Here is a 22,061-nt window from a genome sequence, read left to right on the forward strand (position 1 = left end):
CTTGGGGCTTTATTCTAGCACGAAATAGTTTGCGTTAATTTGCTTATGTGCGTTATTAAAGCACTGATATTTAGTGCAGAGTGCACTTTGCAAACTTTGTCTTTAGAGCAAAAAATAATAAAAGCCTTTTAAGACTTTATTAGCGTGCATATCAACTTGCTAAACCCTGTTTAAGCGTTTAAAACACTTTAAGAATTGAGGACAATTGGAAAAACGTCGCTGTCCGCTAAAGTGCATTGGATCGCTAGCAGTTTCCAGATGAGTTGTGAAGGGGATCAAGGACTGGAAGCCGTGATTCAGGTGCGTGTTTTCCAGCAGGAAAACTGATCTTCACCAGCTGTAACTTAAATAGGTTATTGCACTGTTAAGTTACCTATTCAAAACAGCATGTGTGAATGAAAGAGGAGAGAGCTTGATTTAATATTAATGAGCCTTGCGATGTTTCAACAAATTAAGGTCGATCAGTGTGTCAGTTTCAGGTTCTTCTGTGAAACTTGAAGACAGGTGACTCATTTCCTTGTGCTGTTGTGACATCCAACGAAACTGAAACAGAGACAGACATGATGAACTAGTCACGATAAATAACACATTCTAAATTAAATAATACATAATGCTTTATTAACAAGCATCAAAGCTTTTTGAGCTTTTAGGTTTCCAGTGAGACTAGGTAACCTGATTGTAGTTTGTGAGCCTCTCTTCTTACACTAATGCTGGTAATGCAGAAGCTGGAGGAGACGCTGCTTAACACAGATAGCGGTGGAGAGGAGAAGACTTACACTCTGCGGGGAGATGAGGAGGAGTCCAACATCACACCAGTCCCTGCCCGCATCCGTGAGATCATCACCAGAAACCTGGCTGATACGCCCACAGGTACTCTACACTCTTGAATGAGCTCATGATGGGTTTGCTGGTGTAACAGGATGTAATTAGAACACATGTATATTCTATCATTTCCTGCCATGCTGTTCCTCTGGTGACGTATCAGGCGAGAGCAGCGAGGTGGAGGAGAACCGGCTGCTGAAGGATCTGCCTTTTCAGATGTGCGCAGACAGAGACCAGCTGCTTAGCAGGCAAGCTGCTCTCACTAGCCGGGTAGGAGCACATGTACAAACCTCACACACATGCCCTTGGGTCTCTGGATTTCCAATTCCTCTGGAAATCTGTTGGATAAGCCATTTATACATAGATAAACACACTTGACCATCTGATGGTGAATCACTGTGTATCATGGACACCATATAAACCATGATTTGTACAGTAGCCTATGATGTTCTTCTCAGATAAAAAGCAAATTATTGCCCAAATGCAAAGGCAGAAGTATTCATTTTATTTTTAATGTAAGAGCGGGAACGGGCATTTTTTAATTGAATGTTCAATGCCAGCTGCTTCCAGTTATTTTAGCAGTACAAGAATAGTCTGTTGTGCTGTTTCATATTGCAAACTGGAATTCGTTCTCATATTATTTGAATTTATTGTAATAATCAAACACACTGGTTTGTTCTGCAAATAGTTTTACTGTTTACTGCAATTTGTTATTCTTCTAGTTATTTACCTTTTAATTGGCACTTATGGTTTGGGAAATGTCCACTCAAAATTACTGAAACATAGCAAATAATTGTATTTTTATCTGTCAGGTTTGACTGAATGAGCTATATATTTTCTATCATGCTCCATTTTTATCCATTAAGAAAATAATGTGTAATCTATCCTCTACCATTTTTCACATTTAAGCTCTATCAGGAGTGTTTGCTGGAATATTTCTAAAGCAGGGAAATGCATTTATCTGTCAAAATTAGAGAAATTATTTGAAATATCTATATGTGTTATATAATATAGATCTACACACTGTATACACCAATTTATTAGCTTGCTAGTATCTTCAGAACTGCTATAATTCTTTGTGGCATAGATGGCAAGGTGACAGAGATTTCGTTCAATATTGACATGCTAGCATCACACAGTTGCTGCAAATATGTTGGCTGCACATCCATGATGCGAATCTCCAGTTCTTACTCATCCCAAAGGTGCTCTTTTGGATTGAGATCTAGTCACTGTGGAGGCCATTTGAGTGTAATGAACTCATTGTTATGTTCAAGAAACCAGTTTGAGATGATTTGAGCTTTGTGACATGGCGCATTATTCCGCTGGAAATAACCATTACAAGATGGGTATACTGTGACAAGACAAGACCCCACCAGTAATTAGAAATTGCCCAACCCCCCCAATATGAAATTCTTGAACTGATATGCTGCACTCCATTATGCAGCACTCTGTTTGTTGTTAGGATTTTAAAAAAGTTTAAAAGTTGCATTTTTAGCTTGGTCTGCCTCAGTGGTCTAACAGCATTCATCAGTGTCAAAATTCCAAACTGCTGCTCCAGCATTTTCTCTTTTTCTGACCATTTCGTGTAAACCCAAGAGATGGTTGTTCATGCATATCAGCAGTTTGGGAAATACTCATATCAGCCCATCCAGCATCAACAACCTTGCCATGTTCATAGTCACTTAAATCACCTTTCTTCCTCATTCTGTTGCTCAGTATGAACTTCAGCAGACCATGTCTACATTCTTAAATGCATTGAGTTGATGTCATTTGACTGGATGATTAGATATTTGCATTAAAAAGCAGTTGGACATTGATACCCAATAAAGTCCCAGTGAGTGTATTACTAGCTAAATTTAATGTCCATAATATGTTGCTATATATGATCTGTTCTTTTACGGTTATTCATGTTATGGTCATAGTAATTTGTTAATACTGTTACACTTTTAAGTTTCTTTTTGATGCTTGAGGGGTGAGTAGAATAATGTGACCTCATTGTACCAAGTTTTTGCAAATTATTATTACTGTATTCATAGAGCCAAACTTTAAACAATTTTTCTTGGCAGTCACTGAATGTTTACAATTTAATGGAAGCTACTCCCATAATTTGGGTAGGAAAAAGTTGCATAACGGCTAATGAGTCAGAAGTCTCCTACAGTACATTCACAGGAAATAGCTTACTTCCGTGTTGAAAAATAAGGTGGTTCTGTGATCTCATAACCTATATTATCCATGGTTTTCCATCTTCTTTTGTCTTGTCAACCCCACCCAAACGCATTCCCAGGGGTGCATCAGAAATCAAATAAAAAACAACCTGATATCTATGGGAATGTGATCTTGTCCTCTGGCAATATGGTTGATATCACAGTGCCTAATAAAAAACATAAGCCTCCAGCTGGTGTAAGCATGTGATTGATGCAAAGTTTCTGAAACCTGCGTATTTGCCTCCCTGCTTGGAAGTCAAAACATGCCGGTATAATGTAGATTATTGCCTTGAAACTCTCTCTAGGCCTTCCGTAATGGACACTGAGGGATTGTCGATCAGTAACCTGGTGGCAGGGGTTTCATGTACTCTGAACTAATGCAGTCTCGGTCCAGGAAAAGATTTTAAGTGAGTGTTTCCCTCCGTCCAACAGTTTTTAAGGGATTGAAAACAGAGGAGGGACCATCACTAATAACGTGAGAAGTTGATGGAGCACCTTTGGACCCGATTTCTATTTTCCTTCATTTTTCTGCACATGTTGGTGGATCGACAGATGTGTGTGTAGGGAAGAGATCAAGAGAGGGAGTTACAGAGGCTCTTTGACAGAGAAAGAGGGAGCCACATGGCTTTGAAATGGAATATGTGCACAGCAAACATCAGAGCCGCAGTGCTCTTTCCGAGAGGGAAAACCCGTTTGGAGTTTTCGATAAACAAACGGTGGTAAAGGGCCATGTGAAAATCAACTGTCACATGGAATGAAATATATTTATGTCTGCTTGAAACCGGACTTTGGCTCTGAAAAATGGAATGAACACCCTTGTGTTTATGAAGGATTGATGTAAACTGAGCCAGAGCCGTAGTTTATTCTGCATATACATTTCATTACATGTGATCAAAGTGGCAGCTCTCTGATGTCAACATTTTTGAATCAGAAATGAACTTATAATTACATTTCACAGTGTTTTTTTTTTTTAAATCTCTTAATTCTTTTTTTTGTAAAGAAGTGGGGGTACTTCATGAAGCCTCATTCGCATAGCATACAAAGCCCTCAAACCTCAGTTTCAATTTAATTAACTGGCAAGATTGTTTCTGTACTATTTTTCCAGAATTGAACATTAAAATGTAAAAATCTTAAACTCTTTTGCAGAACAAAGTTTGTTGGAAAGTTATTTCGCTTTCTGAAGTTTATAGCATCACCTTGGCCACTGTCTGTCTTCTCCCCCACCTTGCTGTTTGGGGGGAAATAAAAAGGTCATTGGCCTTCTCTCATGGGGCCGTGAAAGAAAAAGCTCATTTTTCATAGAACACAAAGATGCCATTTGTGATAACAGTACCCTCTTTTTCCTCGCCAAGTTTAATGAATGCCAACTGTGCACATTGCTAGTGGAGCCTATTTTAAGATAGCTATAAATAAAACTTAATTAGTCTGGTTGGTGTAAATAGTCTTTTTTAATCCACACATTTATATTTTTGGAGAAGAAAGACCTATGCCACATGCACTCTGAGGGTGGAGACATGTCTGTCTCTCTAACTTTCTCCTCTCTTTGTCGCCAATTTAAAACTCTCCAGTGTGAATTTGTGACATTGTGATGTCAAATGAGAAATCAAAACTTAAAGATGTTATGGTAACATACACATAACTATACACTGGGTGCCAATATATTAACATGAGATAATGAATTCTAGATGCTTACGTATTCCCTGTCTGTATTCACCCTCAATCTGTCTTGATGTGGGAATGACATATTCTGGTGGAGTGTGATCCATTTATTCTGTCATTCCCAATTGAAACATCAGTTATTGTGTGCATACCACACAGAGCTCTGTTAGAACAGAAAGCTTTTCAAGTTTTTTGACTTTATGCTTTGTGCTAGTATGTTTTTGTGTTCAAAAAAAGCTGGATGAGGCCTAACGGCAAATATATTTTTGTGACAAAGACTTTTGGTTACACTTTATTTTAAGGTGTCCTTGTTGCAGTGTAATTATACATTTAAGTACTGAGTAATACCAATTAACTACATGTACTTACTATACAGTTAGGATTAAGGGTTAGTTTGGGATTACTAGCATGTAATTATGCTTAATTTATTGTTATTATAATAGTAAGTACATGTAACGTGTAACGGACACCTTAAAATAAAGTGTTACCAAAATCAAAGAATGCTTTTTTATCAATGCATTCAACATTGATAAAAATGTTAATTAAGCACCAAGTCAACATATTAGAATGATTTTTAAAATGAGACTGGAGTAATGGCTGCTGAAAATTAAGTTTTGTCTCACAGGAATAAATAACATTGGGTAACACTTTATTTTAAGGTGTCCTTGTTACACGTTACATGTATTTACTATTATAGTAATTATGCATAATTGCATGCAAGTTACCCTAAACCAAACCCTAATCCTAACCTTAACTATATATAGTACATGTAGTTAATTAATATTACTCAGTACTTAAATGTATAATTACATTGTAATAATGACACCTTAAAATAAAGTGTAACCATAACATTTTACATGTTGTAAATAATAAATACATTAAAATGGAAAACAATTTTGGTCTCACTTTGGATTAGGTAGCCTTAACTACTATGTACTTAAATTGAAATTAATCATTTGATACAATGCACTTATTATGTACATACATGTTTTTACATTGTACTTACATTTTAAAATACCAGCATGAAATTACATCTGTAATTAATTTCTGTAATTACATTTATAGTTACATTGTCGACCCTTCCCTTACACCTTAACCGGTCCTTAAACCTACCCATACCACCAATCCTGTCCTAACCTTACCCATAGCCCACCTCAATAGCAGCCAAAGTGTTTTGCAATACAATATAAACACAATAAGTACACTGTGCTTATGCTTTGATGTAAGTATATAGTAGTACCACTTTATATTAGGTCCCACCTAATATAAAGTGGGACCACAATTTTAAATTGTAATTATTTTTCACAATATCATACAATATTGAACAGTAGTGTATGTATATGCAAATAATTTGAATTAATTTAGTCAAATTAATTTGCAGATCATATAATTAATTTGATTCAAATTCTAAATCTATTCACAGCCATAATATATTCACATTACAAATCTTTTGCAAAACTGCTTATATAATGCTACTTTCCTGCTGTAGTTTGCGTTCCTTCACTGTGTCGATCTGATTTAGCCGTTACGCTGTAAATCACAGACTTACATTTAAATAGATTCAGGTGGGCTAGTTTTTACTGTCAACCACTTGGTTTATCCAGTTTATTTGACTCAGCTAAAATAGGTGATGAAATGAGAATTTATCTCTTTTTATCTCTTCGGAGTGTGTGGGAGTGTTGGTCGGTTAACTTTAGAAGTCCTTTGAGATGTTTCTTGTTCTTTAGTCTGGCAAATACCTAAAAGAAGTTGGCTTTAGGGGCTCTCTGTGAGTCTTCCCTCGCTCTCTCCCAGCGACATTGTGGCGGGATAGACCCACTGTGGCACATCTTACAAGACTAATTGAAAAGGAGCAGCAAACCCCATAAAGTCCTTCTTATTGCTCTCGGGACAGTTTGAGAGTGGCCTCCTAAGCAAGAGTGGGAATATGGAAATATTTGGGCAGGGAGTGAGGTATTGCTCTTGAAAGCACACCTCTGTCTCTTGGTGAAATCGCAGCAATCGCTTGTGACCCTTGAAAATTGCCCCTGAACTGGAATAAACCTTGACCCAGTTTGAAAAGCTGCATCATCTCAGGAGGACGAAGAAAATGTTGATGTGATCTTTGACCTTTCTGTGTTGATATTGGACAACTGCCAGTTTGCGGTTTCTCAGGCACTAGGGCCGTGTACATGCGTGTGTATTTGTGTGGGAGTGTGTAAGTTTGTATGTGTGGGTGTGTGTCAGGGGATTGCGTGGGTATATATTTTACAGCTCCGAGGCAGTTTTTGGGCCAGGATTGTGTGAGACAGTCTCCCTGTGTGTTTTTGTAGGAGTTACCCGAATGCAGAGTTAGATGTATGATAAAGCAGAAATGTTAACCAAATGGAGCACTGTAGAAAAACAACAATCACGGGGCCACAAGCTTTTAAGCTGAGAGATAAATCACTAAACAAGTGAAAAACGGGTTTTGTAGCTAAAATGTGATGCTATTTGTCAGAAAACCTTTTTGAATTGATCTGGACTCGTAGACTAGTTGGAGACTTTTTGACGAAGAGCATGGCAGCTTCCAGGCTCTGCGCTTTTGACCTAATCCCCATTCCTTTTTGCTTTAAAGGTCTTGTCAAACATGATTGCCACTGATATGCTTGTTTTGTTAGAGTGAAAATGGTGCACTGTCTTTGCCTCAGTGTTTAGGGTTTGTTTTCTTGCCTACATAAAGCTGCTAAGCCTAGCAGTGGTCACGAGTGGAGCTGAGCCAGTGAGGTTGGATCTGTCAGCTGTCTGTGAGTCGTAAAAGTGATTGACGCTCCAGAGAATCATTCCTCAAAGTAGGGATCATCCCAGAGCCCTCACTACATTTAATTAAGTGTCCTTTATCTTTTTCCATATTTCTCTCTTTTCCCTGTTTGACTGTGGGTTTTTTTCTTTCTTTTTTGACTGTGGGAACAGAAGAGCAAACTTCCTAGAAAGTATTTTATTATTTTCTTGCAATTTCATTTAGGCGTGACATCTAAGCAGCTTGGTTATTACTTGTCCTAAATAGCCATTGTTCCAAAAGGAATAGTTTAAAAATTTTAATGCGGTCATTTGCTTAGCCTTGTTGTGTTTTTCCTAACCCATATGAGTTTCTTCTGTGGAACACAGAAGGAGAAATTTTGAATAATGTTCTGATTGCTCTTTTCCATGCAATTAAAATGAACAGAGACTGGAACTTTCAAGCTTCATAAAAGTGTTCAAAATGAACACTATGGCAACATTCTGTACCTTAAAACAAAATAAACCTGCATCATTTTTATTTAATTTTTAGAATTAGGTTTTGCAGGAGTACTACAAATAATGTTTTTCCTTTTCCTTTTTTTTTTTTCTTTTACATCAGCAATTCAAAACTTGTCCTGTGCCACACTCAGTGTCAGATCCTACAAGTTTTCAGCAGCCTATTGATCGCTTTTTCATGAAATGGATCAAAATTTGATTTGTTATTTAAAATCAGTGTCCCTTTTTAGTCACTGACTCAATGATCCATTTGCAGCAGTTAACACCCCATTTAAAAGCTCATTGGAGTTGAAGATTATTAGAGAATAACAACCTCAATTTCACTCTGTTGGTTACAGAAAGCTGTGCAGAAAGTGACTTCAGAAGACTTTTATAACACTTGGTGTGATGGTGCATTTACATGATTTTTGAAGCTTGAATGCTTCAGTCCCCAACAACCAAGAGTCTTCAGAATTTTTCCTTTTGTGTTTTACAGAAGAAAGCAAGGTTCTGGAACGACATGAAGGTGAATAAATAAGAACAGATTTAAAATTACTGGAGCTCTATTCCTTTAAAGATCTAATATCTTTCTGATAGCTGTAATTCTGTCATGTCACACAGCAGTTTTACTTTTTAGTGGAAACAGGCATGGTTCCTAAATAAATCATTGTGTTAACCACTATTTTATTAGCATCCCATTCATGTGGCTTATTTCTTCTTGTAGTTTATAGTTTAATTTTAAAAGTGCATATGTTTTATACTTGTTCACTTGTTTGTTTACAGCCATCGCTGTGGAAGGTGATTGTAAATTCCAAGCCCAATTGATGCAAAATTGCGCATGTGAACATGTGTTTGTATTTTGTGTGTGGACACTGCCTGTGTCCCGTTTTTACCTCCCAGTAGGTCTTCTCCACAGCAGCTGTGGCTGTGGTCAAACAGTGCTCCATGGTGATGGTTGTTGGTTTGTGCCTGGGGGCTGCAGTGGGGTCTCTGAGCTGGGGAGCTTCACAGCTCTCTGATTCTTGGCCAGCATTGTGTAATCACTCACAGTGGCGCTGCAAAAACAGCTTTCACAATCAGCTGGATGTCTCTCAGCGGGCCAGCACTCCAGCAGGGACAGGGAGAAGGGCATATTAGTAGAAAGAGGACAGCAAGGCACAAGGGACGGGTGTGTTGTGTTTATATGTTTGAGTTTGTATGAATGTTTGTGTAGGCAATTTGCACGTGTGAGATAGAACTGAAGTTAGCACGAGTAAGTGTGGGGGAGTTTGTTTAGGTGTGTGCGTGTGAGCGTGTATATATATGTAGAGGAACTGTACGTCCGCTCCAGCTGTGTTTGGGAATCTGACAGATTATTCACTACATTAATTCCCTTTATTAAGCCTCTGGGTCCAGGCCAGGCCAGTGAGAAGCGCTCACAGCTGTAACCCCCTCCATGCCACAGCATACTGTATGCCTGACTCAGTTTGTCCTCTGTTTATGGGTGATACTGGGCGTAAGAGTTTTCCCCCCCCCCACTGCTATTGTGCTTGTGAATTTGTACACACATATAAGTTTATGTGCTTGTGTGTATGTAAATATATTTGTATTTCTCATGTATTTGTGTGTATACAGTACTGTATATGCAGGTGTGATTTACCCTGTATCTGGTATATGTATTGATTTCCTCATTAAAAAGTTTATCATGGCTAACTGCTAATAGGTTATCAGTAATAAAAAATAAAACAATTGAAAAGTAATTACTTATGTAAATAATGAAAGCGTTACGTTAATAAAAAAAAATTATTAATTCTGCACTCTTGTTATTTATATGATGTGGCATCCATGCCAATCAGTGCAAAGTTTAAGACCACTGTCATGTCAGCCAGTGCGACAGAAAGCGTATGTGAATCTGGGAACTGCTGTTTTATTTGTTTGAGTGGTAGAAAATGAGTGTCAGAGGTGAATGTGGTCTTTCAAACTGTAAGCATGAAAAACGGGTTGCTTATTTAGTTTTTTTGTCAGACCAGGTCACTTATTTTGCAGAGTACAGCCTTAAAAAATTAAACATCTTTAATCATTTCTTACATCATTCCAAATCTCTGGACTTTCTTTCTTCTGTGTCCACCACAGAAAAACGTCATACAGGTTTGGAACAACATGAGGGTGAGTAAAAAGTGAAAGGATTTTCATCAGAATTTTAAAGAGACAGTTCATCTAAAAAAAAAAAAAAGTCTTAATTTACTTTTATTTGGTTCATAATCTCTAGGATATCTTTTATGTATATTATTTTATGTTCTACAGTGTTACGGGTGCTATGCTATAAAAGCGCACAACGAAGGAAGGTTTGAAATAATAGTCTTTTAATAATAATTCTCAGAAGAGACAAAGGAAATCCAGGAGCATGGGGTAGTAAAACACATAAAGCAAACGATAGCAGACAAGGGAACAGGGGAGAACACAGGCTTTAAATGCTAAACACAATCAAGGAGAAACAGAAACAGGTGTGGAGCTAATTAACTAATAACCATGGAAATAAACTAGGTAGGCTGACGGAGACATAACTAAATTAAAACAGATCATGACCGTAACATACAGAAGAAAGTAATACAAGTTTGTATGGAAACCCGTTTCTGCCACTGAATAGTCAAATAACTTTTTTCTCACAATTGCGAGTTCACATCTTGCAATTCTGACTATTATATCTTGCAATTGTGAGTTTTTATCATGCATTCCTGAGGGAAAAAATCTGAATTGCGTGTTAAGTCAGAAATGTGAGATGTAAACTCTGAGTATTACGAGATATAAACTCACAATTTAGTAGTAAAGTCAGAATTGCGAGATATAAACTGGTAATTTTTTTTTTAATTTAATTTAATTTAATTTAATTTAATTTAATTTAATTTATTTTAATTTAATTTAATTTAATTTAATTTAATTTAATTTAATTTAATTTAATTTGTTACATTTTATATAGCGCTTTTCTGGGTACTCAGAGCGCTTTACATAGAAGGGGGGAATCTCCTCAACCACCACCAATTGCGTGATATAAACTATAAAATATAAACGGTTGTGAGTTATAAAGTCAGAATTGCCAGAATAAAACTTTTTTTTTTTATCAGAATTGCTAGTTTGTATCATGTAATTCTGAAAAAAGTCAGAATTGCAAGATGTAAACTCATAATTGTGAGATAAAAAGTCGCAATTACCTTTTTTTTTTTTTAATTAAGTGGTGCAAATGGACTTCCATAGGTTTGGAATGGCATGTTCACCCAAAAATGAAAATTCTGTCATTCTCACCCTCGTGTCGTTCCAAACCTGTAAGACCTTCGTTCATCTTAGGAACACAAATTCCATTGACAGTTGCGATCTGACAATCTCTCAGATTTCATCAAAAATATCTTAATTTGTGTTTCGAAGATGAACAAATGTCTTGACGGTTAGGAACGACGTGAGGGTGAGTAATGACAGAATTTTCATTTTTGGGTGAACTAAATGATAACGGAGCTTCCATTTTCAACTAAAATGTGAGAAAACTTCATTGCTTGTAAATGCTTTAACCTCTGATTAAAGGAAGCCAATCTCTGACAAACCAGCAATTTATAGAAATGTCAGTAATAATCCTCCTAATCTAAATTGAAATGTTAATGTTTTGATATTAATTAAGCATAGCTGACAGAGTCCATTTCAGTGAATATTCTGCAAAGTTGGAACCCCAGGAAGCTTGACGGAAAATGAACATGATTCTAAATATGTTTTCTCTCATATTAGAGGATCAATCCACTCTTATGACCACATGGAGGGAGAAGCCGAATATTCTTGGCCCTTGTGCAAAGAGCTTTCAGTGGCCTTGAAAATGTTCTCTTGTTGGCAGATGAATCAAAGTGCTGCCGTTCCTTGATGTATTGTGAAATATTTATCAAACGAGACAATATAAGGAGTGGCACAAATCATAAATATTAAGTAATATAAAAAATGCTAACTCAAAACACATTTTAGAGAGAGGGCAACATGGGGCCTCTCTCTTACCATAAAAAAGACACTGAATCCGGGGAATAGATGCATTAAAAACAGTGGAAATATAAACCATGCATCCGGTCTTTTGAAATATGTTGCATGTTGATCGCTATTGTAAAATGTCCGTAGGTGACCTTAAATGAAAGGGGAGCATTTGGGAGGCCATTCTGAATGCCTGTTCTGCTGAGGACTGTAAGAACTACCGATACAATGTGTGGTCAGTGGATAGAGTAGCATGATGTGGTGTGTAAGCCTTGGTCACACTTCTCTCTTACACAGATGTCATCAAACAATGAGTGCAAATGGACACGAGGAGTTTAAAACCCCTTATTCTGATCATGTTGAACTGTAATTTGTCTAGGTTAAAAGAATAATAGTAAATGTAAAAAAAACTTATTTTTTCCCTGTGGGTCATAAAAGAAGCTAGTGCAGCTTTTCTGTACTTTTTTTCCTTGATGGACTGCCAAGCTCAAAAAAAACTCAACATAAAAGTGCAATGAAAGCAGTCCATAGTCCACTTGTGCGTTGTATTCCAAGTCTTCTGAAGGCATACGATAGCTTTGTTTGAGGAAACCTAAACTCTACTGAACTCATAGCTCTCAAATCATATATAGCGTCCATGACGCTGGTTAGAACTCAGTTACACTCTTAAAAATAAAGGTGCTTCACTATGCCATAAAATAACCTTTTTGTCTAAATGGTTCCATAAAGAACCTTTAACATCTGAAGAACCTTTCTGTTTCACAAAAGGTTATTTGTGGCAAAAGAAGGTTCTTAAGATTATAAAAAGGTAAGAAAGAGATGGTTCTTTAAAGAACCTTTGACTGAATAGTTCTTTGTGGAACCAAAAATGTTTCTTCAATGGCATCGCTGTGAAGAACCTTTTAAGCACCTTTATTTTTAAGAGTGTACATCAAACATCATTGGTTCTCCCATGTTGTCAGCAAACAAAAGACTTATGTGTGATGGCATTTTATTTGAGAGCTACAGTACAGGATACAGTACAGTACAGCTACAGGATGATTATTATTGAATAACAACATACATTTTAGTCTTGCATTTTTGCCATATAAATATCAGCAACTGCACCAAATTGCTTTTTTATGCTTAGTTTTTGCTTCTGAATAGAATTTAGTTTTTTTAGGGCCATAAAAAACTCACAATTTTGTCTAAAGTTTCAATAAACTGTTCCGTTAAAATATAAAAATATAAAAAAAAAATTAAAACCAGAGGTTTTACAGAGGTTTTTATTTTTTTATCGCTTGTATAAAATCTATATCATGTCTGCAATCATGTTGATATTCAGGTAAAAACAGCTCTCTTGCTTGTGTGAAATTGTTTAACTATATAATATGATGCAAATATAAAAGACAAAAACTCATGCAGGGGCATTATTTGCTCCTATATCTGTTGCGGTATAAGTGGTTGTAGTAAATAAAACAAACGGTCAGGAGAACAAAGTCCACTTTTTCCTTTTATTGAACATTAAACTCAGACAAAGACTACGGGAGAACTCAGGATCAAACTAATGAGCAAACAAGATGATTAATATGAAACAGGTGAATGGAATAAACGATGATTAACAAAACTAGAACAGGAAAACCCAAATAAGGGCAAACAGGAACTAAACAGAAATCAACACGTAACAGATATCGCCCTTGTCCCGGAAGGTGCGTCTCGCATGGTAACAGTCACATCGGGGAGGGGGGGCGGGCACCCTGGAGGCTGGAGCAGGACCAGAACAGCGCAGAGACAAGGGAAGCCTCCAGGGCGGATCAGGGGATTCCGGGAGCCATGGCAGATCCTGACTCAGGAGGCCATGGCGGAGCAGGGAGCTCTGTGGCCTTGGCCTTTGGCCCAGCCACACAGGCCATGGCTATATGGCCCCCCAAAAAAAGTCCTTTCTTGGGAAAGTCTACATAGTTTTTGGGGGCCGCTCTGGTGGGTGCTCTGGAGGAGCGGGCACCAAATTTGCTCAGTAATGTAATTTTTAATGCAAAGATGACATTGTTTGAGTTGTTAAGTTGTCATTGCATTGTCTTTGTTATGGGCTAGGGTTAGGGGTAAGGGTAGGGTTAGGTCAAATAATGTAATATTTGCATTAAAATGACATAACTGGGCGAATGACACTTAATGACAGTTGTCATAAACATGCATAAAACCTCCTTCAAATTCATGACATGTGTCATGTCAGTCTTATGCACACCCCTTCAAGTAAAGTGTTACCGTTTTTTGCAAAGTGAGGGACATATACTAACAGCTTGTACATCTCATACATTGCAATGTTTAAACAAAGTTAAATAAAGAATGGTCATTCTGTGCTGTGTGTTATAGTCACCTAGAGTCATACACCCCCATGAATGCTTACCAGAATGTTAAAATTACTTTTTACTGTAAGTATATTGTATAAAGCTTTAATCTGAACAAAAGCATGTGGCTAACACCCATGTTTGAAAATTCATCACTTATACATACACCGCAAAGGCTGAGTGGCCTCTAGACACGTGTGACAGCATTCTCCCCATGGACCAGAGCCAAGCCTGTGGCGGCAGATTGGCTGCAACATGAGAGAGCGACTAGCTCTTGAATTTAATACCATCATAATGCTGGGTTTGTTTAGTACAGCTAGCAAGAAGGATCCAATATCGACACATGTCATTGCATCATCCATCAGCCCTGCTTCAAAACCCTCCTGTCTTTTTGATGCTGCTGGTAAAGTTTCCTTCAGTAGCAAATCTGAGATCATTTTTTAACATGGTTACTGTTGAGATTCCAATTGGAGAAGTTGGTTCTGGACAGTAATTAGAGGCAGGTTGATTCCATTCTCTCAAAGTTTGGTACAAAAGAGAAATGCTATATATCGTTTTTTGCATAAGGAAGTTTGTGATTTTGCCTGTCCATCAGGATACCAAATCAATCAATGTCATAACCATGTGTTAATTTGAAATAAGTGGGATCCTAACCTCCAAAACCTCTGAGCCTGAATAAAAAGGTGACTGTGACTCTATATCTGAAAGTCAACTCTATATCTATATCAAGGTGACTTTAAATCTTGTTATTCTGTCTTTTTTCTCATATTTGCGAGCTTGTGGCAGAGTCTGACTTTTATATTTTATAATATGACCACATCTCATAAACATCACTTTATATTTCACAGATGTGACTTCTTATAACTGTGACTGTTTCACAATCTACACAATGTGAATATATCTTGCAGTTGTGATTTTTGTTTTGCGTCATTGTGATTGTCTCACTGTCTTACAATATGAAAGTCACATTGTGACTTTAAATCTTGCAACTGTCTTTTTCTTATAATTATGACTTTGTTACTCACATTGCAACTTTATATCTTACATTGTGACAGTCACAATTTTGTTTCTGGCAATTTTGTCTTACAATTTATCATAATTGGGACAAATTGTTCTGATGGAAATATCGCACATCGTTGCTTTATGTCTCACAATTGACTTTCTTATCTTTATTTTTTGGAAGCAAATGTATTTTATGGATGTACTGTACATACTGAGACACATACGCACTAGAGGTGTGCTGTGCTGCTCGCCTGACCCCCATAAGCTTTTAAGCCAGAACAATATGCTTGTTTGTAAGTGCCATTTTTTCATGACTTTGCATCAAACGCTTTTTGTGTTGTAGCAACAAATTACCTCTAATTGTGCCAAAATAGTTGAAAAGATACATAATCAATAGGGTAGTGCAGCTGTTTCCAAAGGAGCCTTTAAACACAGCTGCTGCTGCACCCAACATCCCCCTCTCTCTTCTGACTCGTCCTCCACCCATGTTTTTCATTTTCAGTTCGCTTTCAAAAGCTGTCACCTTAACAACGGGCCATATAATAAGTCACTGTTCCCTTATGAGCCCTGAACCCCAAAACCGCCCAGAGCCGGGTGCTGGTTTGCCCCTCTTTGTAGTATATGGAATTAAAGCTCTCTGAACGACTGTTTGAAAATGTTTTATTAAGTTTTGCGAAGCCCTTGGATGCAGTTGGGAACAGGGGGACTATTGTCCCTTGCATCTTGTAGAAGCTGCTGTTCAGCTTAGCAGCAGATGAGTGTTTTCAGTATGACCTGTAGTTGTGTGTATTACTTCTTTGCAAAAAGGACAAAGTGCTTCCACCTTTTACTCTCTACCCCGCGCTCTCTCTTTTTCTTGCTTTGTTTGAATCAGCTGAGGCAGCATGTTGTTGTGTTGAGAGGAAACATGTGGTTTCTGTTAGTAGGGACTGGGTGTCTGGCACCATAATATGCACTGGGGGTTAAAGGAAGATGGGAGGGGTTGGTGGGGTAATGGGACATTGAGATTGAAGACCCCGTAGGAGGATGGGAATAAAGAGAGAAACACTCTGCCATTGTGACAGACAACTTTCTCCTTTCTATACATGCTCCCTGTGTTTTTCAGTGAATAAATTTAAGAAAAATTTAAAAATGCGTAATATTAAGAATTCAGAGAGACTGGGGCAAGTTGTCACAATTTTTGCTGCAGTGAATATATCTCAGAGTGGGTTTGAGGCATTTTCTATAAAGGCACACAATTTAAAGACTTGACTACAGAAAAAAGTTTTTTTTTTAACATTTCTGCTAGCTCAAGATAAAAGATAAAATTCATTGAACATACACTAATCTTTAGTGGGGCATGTTGTCACAATTAAACCTACCATTAATGGGGTGGTGATGGCGCAGTGGATAAGACACATGCCTTTGATGTGAGAGACCCGGGTTCGAATCCACTGTGAGACACCAATGTGTCCCTGAGCAAGACACTTAACCCCCTAGTTGCTCCAGAGGCGTGCGACCTCTGACATATATAGCAATTGTAAGTCGCTTTGGATAAAAGCGTCAGCTAAATGAATAAATGTAAATGTAAATTAAACAGCATGAATCATGAAACAGCAAAAATGTAAAGACACCTTGCTTTTGTCTGATTCTCATTAAAAATACTTAGTTTATAATACAGTTTAACCTTTCGTTACTTCTTGCCTGATTGTATGCTGATGTGAATATACTGTATATGAAGCTTATGGCCTCTGTGACAACTAACCACAAGTTCACCTATATTTTTAAATTGGTTTATTTTCATACAACAATTGTTTCATACATCAAATAAAAACATAAATTTAGTGCTTCCTATGCTTAAAACAAGAAGTAATTAAATGGTGTACACAAGCTACTTAATTCAAAGACAATAGTTTTTTGATATTTAAAGCCATTGTTCACTGTAAATGTCACTAAATCATGCCAATACAAATTGTGAACAGTCATAAAGGAACTAAAAGGTGATTAAGCAGTGTAATGTGTGCATATGTCTTTGCAGCTGGAGCAGATGCTGTTGCAGCAGTCAGGAGATTCAGACCAGCAGAGTGTGTATGGCGCAGAGCAGGGCTGGCAAAGAGAGGAAGGACGATCTAATAGACTGAAGCTCCAGGCCTTTCAGGAGAGCCAAAACAGACAGGCTCAGCTGGTGCAGAAACTACAGGCAAAGGTCCACTGTTAGATGTGGTCTCATTCAACAAATATAATTTTTTGTCAAAGATGGGAAGGAATCTTTGAGGGGGGAAATTATTTTGTAATTCTAGGGTATTTACTTTTAGAATATACATATCAAAAAGAAACCATGAAGCTTTGGTATAGTTGGGAATGTGCTCCATCTTAAGTTGCGGAGTGAAAGTATTTGTCTGTGTCTGCAGTTGCTCCAGTATAAGAAGAGATGTGGAAATCTAGAGCAGCAGGTTCTGGAGAAAACCTCAGAGTCAGAGAAGCTGAGGCTCTCGGTAAGTCTTACTGGAGAACTTCACAGCCTTTATGAATGAATGAATTAGGCATTTATATAGCACTTTGTGTATTGCTGTACACCCAAAATGCTTTACAATCATATTGTGCAGCATCCACTTGGATGATGCGACAACAGGCACAGCACAGCCTATCTGCTCCTGTGACTTTTGTTGTCTAATTGTTGTCAGGTGTTGCACTGTATTTTGGTGTGTATAAACCTGCCTCTGTCCATGTATTTAGCTCCAGTCACATCTAGACTCTTCAGCACACCGTCTCCAGCGCTTTGAGCAAGAACACAGTATGGATGTCCAAAGTAAACTTATTCTGCTGGAGGATGAGCAGAAACGGTAAGAACGAGAGGTGCAGCAAAACATACCGGCGGGCAATGACTACAATGAGGGAGAATGGGTGAATCAGCCAAAGAGTGTGTCAAGACTTGCTGTTTGGAACCAAAGGAGAATTGAACATTTTGGAAAATGAGAAAGATAAACTTTGTGGAGAGTTTCTGTTTTATTTTTGTTTTTCCCTTTTTGCTTTGGTAGAAAATCCAGCTTAAGATGGTAGTTGTGGTTTGGAACATAATGGGCCTCATTTACGAAACGAACGTATGACAGAAAATTGGGTGTACGGTTGTTTCTACGTAAAACTTGGAATTTATCAATATGGGCGTGAACAGTGGCTACGATCAAGCCTCACGTCTGGTCTCAGCTCATGTATGCAAGTTTTTGAGTCACCTGAACTTGTGTGCATCATAGTAAATCTAAAATAAATATGACTACATGAAATATACAGTGCCCTCTAAAAGTATTGGAACAGTAAAGACAAAATTGCTCTGTTGGCTGTGGAGTCAAGACATTTACAAATAAGATTAAAAGATGAATATGAGACAAAACTACAGAATATCACATTTTATTATTATGTTGCATTAATTCTTCAGATATTAAAAGCAGGGAATGCGTCGTATCAGTTATATCCATTACTTCTGTATTCTAAATCTTGCATTCGTTGATGACACACACAAACCAGGATGAAGATGAGGGAGCTGACTTTGAGAGAAAAGCAAGCAATTTGGATGCTAAAAGAAAAGAGGAAGTCAATTAGAGCTATAGCAAAAACAAAGGGCATGGAGAAATCAAGAGTTTGGAAACCACCAGCGCACCAGCAACCAACAATTACCTGATCGGCTGAGAAAACAACAGTAGTTGATGACAGACAAATCATAAAATCTGTGAAAATGAACCCTAAAAGACATGTTTGTAAAATCATCAACAACTTCCAGAAAGCTGGGGTGATGCTCTGACAATCTACTGTCCTCAGGAGACTTTGACACAGAATTACAGATGCTACACAGCAAGATGCAAACCTCTGACCAGCACCAAAAATAGAAAGGCAAGATTAGAGTTTGCAAAAAAGCACAAAGGTGAGCCAGAAGAGTTTTGGAACTGTGTTTATGGACCGATGAGACAAAGACGAACCTTTATCTAAGTGATGGCGGAGCAAAAATGTGGAGAAGAAATGAGAACAGCAAATGATTCCAAGCATACAACCTCATCTGTAAAGCATGGTGGAGGTGGTGTCATGGCATGGGCATGCATGGCTGTCTCTGGAACAGGCCCTCTCATCTTTACTGATGACTTAATGTATGATGACAGTAGCAGAATGAATTTGGAAGGGTACAAAACCATCTTGCCTACCAATATTCAAGAAAATGCCACCAGATTCATTGGGAAGTGCTTCATATTGCATCAGGACAATGACCCAAAACACCCTGCCAGTCAGTGTTAATTTCGTTGACGAAGACGACGACGAAAATTATTCGTCAACAAACCTTTTTTCTGTGACTAAGACGAGACGTTGACGAGCTAAAACTAATATCTGATGATAAAAACTATGACGAAATTTATGCGCATCTTCATTAACAAGACGAGACAGGACTAAAATGTTATTTGAAGACTACCGGACATTCAAAATACATCCTATAGGCTAAATTAACTGTCTTGTCTTTCAAAATGTGCGTCTCTGTCATTGGATAAGCTGCGTTTGCATATCTAGTCTCAGTATGGCAGCCGCGGTGGACGGATAGGCTACCAAAAAGCGAACTAGCGATCTGAAACAATGGCCTCAGCACCCGAAGGGTTAGGGAGTGGGTGACCAGACTTCCCGTTTTTCCCGGGAGTCACAATTCATTGTCGATTAACTTAAAGTCAGTGAAGGTGTGATAGGCAGAATCGCGCTGATAGAAGTGCTCTCTCTCGCGCACGCTCCACTTCTTCAGTTCTCATACAGCGCGCGATCAGTTCTCAGTGCTCAAATACACACACAGCAGCATGCATACCTTCCATCTTAAATGGACAGCATTCCTAATTATCTGTTATAAATGTTAAAAAGATGTTAAATAAATGTATACTTGTTAAGTAAACCTACTGTATCTGAAAAATGAGTTTAATTTATATCTCTACCAAAAAATGAAAATTTATTCATTTTTCCAAATTCAATCCTTGATTCAAATTTCTCATAACTAAGCTTAATTGATTTGGTCTAAAGAGAGAAGAATTGATGACTATTTTTGTTTGAATACTACATATAAAATAGCTACCAAAATAAATGTTGGTAACTGCAGTTTGACTAAAAGTAATGACTAAAAGTTGACAAAAATGCAATGACTTTTTGTCGATTAAAACTAGACTAAAACTATGAAAGACTCAAATGACTAAAATGTGACATTTTAAATGTGACGTAAGCATTTCCGTCTCAAGATAAAGACTAAGACTAAATCAAAAATGCCTGCCAAAATTAACACTGCTGTCAGTTCAGTCAAGGAGTTTATAAGGGCAAAGAAATGGAAAGTCTTAGATTGCCCAAGTCAATCTCCAGATTTAAATCCGATTGAACATGAATTTCACCAGCTGAAGAGTAAAGGCAGTAACTCCCCAAAACAAGCAACAATTGGAATTGGCTGCATTTAAGGCTGGGAAAGGTATTTCAAAGGATGAGACCAAGAGTCTGGTGATGTCTATGGGTCACAGACTCACTGCTGTGATTGTGTGCAAGGGATCTGCAACTAAATAATAGCTTTTATTCTTTTATATCTGCCTTATGTTCAACTGTCCCAATACTTATGCTCACATCATTGAGTGGGATGAACTCTAAAAGTGCTGTTCTTTTTATTTGGTAAAACAGGTATGTGTTGAAACGGCTAATAATAAAATGTGACATTCTGTAGTTTTGTCTCCTATTCATCTTTTAATCATATTTGCAAATGTCTTGACTCTACAGGCAACAGAGCAATGTTGTCTTTACTGTTCCAATACTTATGGAGGGCACTGTAATTCTCTTAACAAAAGGAAAAAAAAGTGCAACAAGTAGCCTATAGGCTATACTCATTTTTGTGACCCTCTTAATGAATTTTATTTCTTTATATTTTTATTTTATTAAACCCATCTGATCACACAGGCACCTCACGCGCACACAAACAACAATAGTTCTAGCATTGCTTGACATTTTAGCTATTCATCATCGAACTAAAATGCAGTCAAACAAATATAAAAGTTACACTGTTTATTTTAAAAGGTCCGCTGTGAAATCAGCATGCAGTGTCCAAATAAACATTTTTACGCATGTGAAGAATTTTACGCAAAAATTGGAACATGAGTGAAGTATAAAGCCATGTTTAGGCTTCATAATAAATAATAGTTTAACAACCAAATCTGGCAAAAATGGAAGTATTTGGATTCTTGTCGAATGAGAGAAAAAAAAAACGCAGACATCATATCCCGGCGCCGATCCACCATCTGATCTGGACATGGACTGAAAAACAGAAGAAGAAAGAAAAAGACAAATATTAGCATAGATGCCATTCTTCTTACGATGTAATGAGTATATTGTGTGTTATGAGGAGCGTTCCTGGTTCCGGTTGATCTAATTAATGCAGCCTAACAATCCTTTAACGGATTTGAATAATAGAAGTGTATTATTGTGTTATGTGTAAGCCAGGTTAAAGAAATGTCTTTAATCTAGATTTAAACTGACAGAGTGTGTCTGCCTCCCGAACGGTGTTAGGTAGATTGTTCTAGAGTTTGGGTGCTAAATAGGAAAAGGATCTGCCGCCTGTAGTCGATTTTGATATTCTAAGTATTATCAAACGGCCAGAGTTTTGAGAACGCAGCAGACGTGGAGGACTATAATGTGATAAGAGCTCGCTCAAGTACTGAGGAGCGAAGCCATTCAGGGCTTTATAAGTAATTAACAAGATTTTTAAATCTATACGATGTTTGATAGGGAGCCAGTGCAGTGTTGACAGAATCAGGCTAATATGGTCATACTTCCTGGTTCTAGTAAGGACTCTACACAGTAAACTCCC

General features: G+C 37.6%; 1 protein-coding gene across 1 annotated transcript in view; it reads left to right on the forward strand.

Moving 5' to 3' along the window:
* Positions 1–258: 258 nt before the first annotated feature.
* Positions 259–22,061, forward strand: part of LOC306845130 (uncharacterized protein) — a gene marked incomplete at its 5' end in the record, with an annotated part of 56,033 nt that continues 34,230 nt past the window's right edge. Inside the window, 6 exons of the mRNA XM_079377730.1 lie at positions 259–300; positions 723–870; positions 986–1,092; positions 17,244–17,411; positions 17,617–17,700; positions 17,942–18,048. Of these exons, the coding sequence (XP_079233856.1) occupies positions 259–300; positions 723–870; positions 986–1,092; positions 17,244–17,411; positions 17,617–17,700; positions 17,942–18,048 (656 nt within the window). The remainder of the gene's footprint in view (positions 301–722; positions 871–985; positions 1,093–17,243; positions 17,412–17,616; positions 17,701–17,941; positions 18,049–22,061) is intronic.

This window comes from Barbus barbus, assembly GCF_936440315.1.
Source record: "Barbus barbus genome assembly, chromosome: 25".
NCBI classification, from domain to species: Eukaryota; Metazoa; Chordata; class Actinopteri; order Cypriniformes; family Cyprinidae; genus Barbus; species Barbus barbus.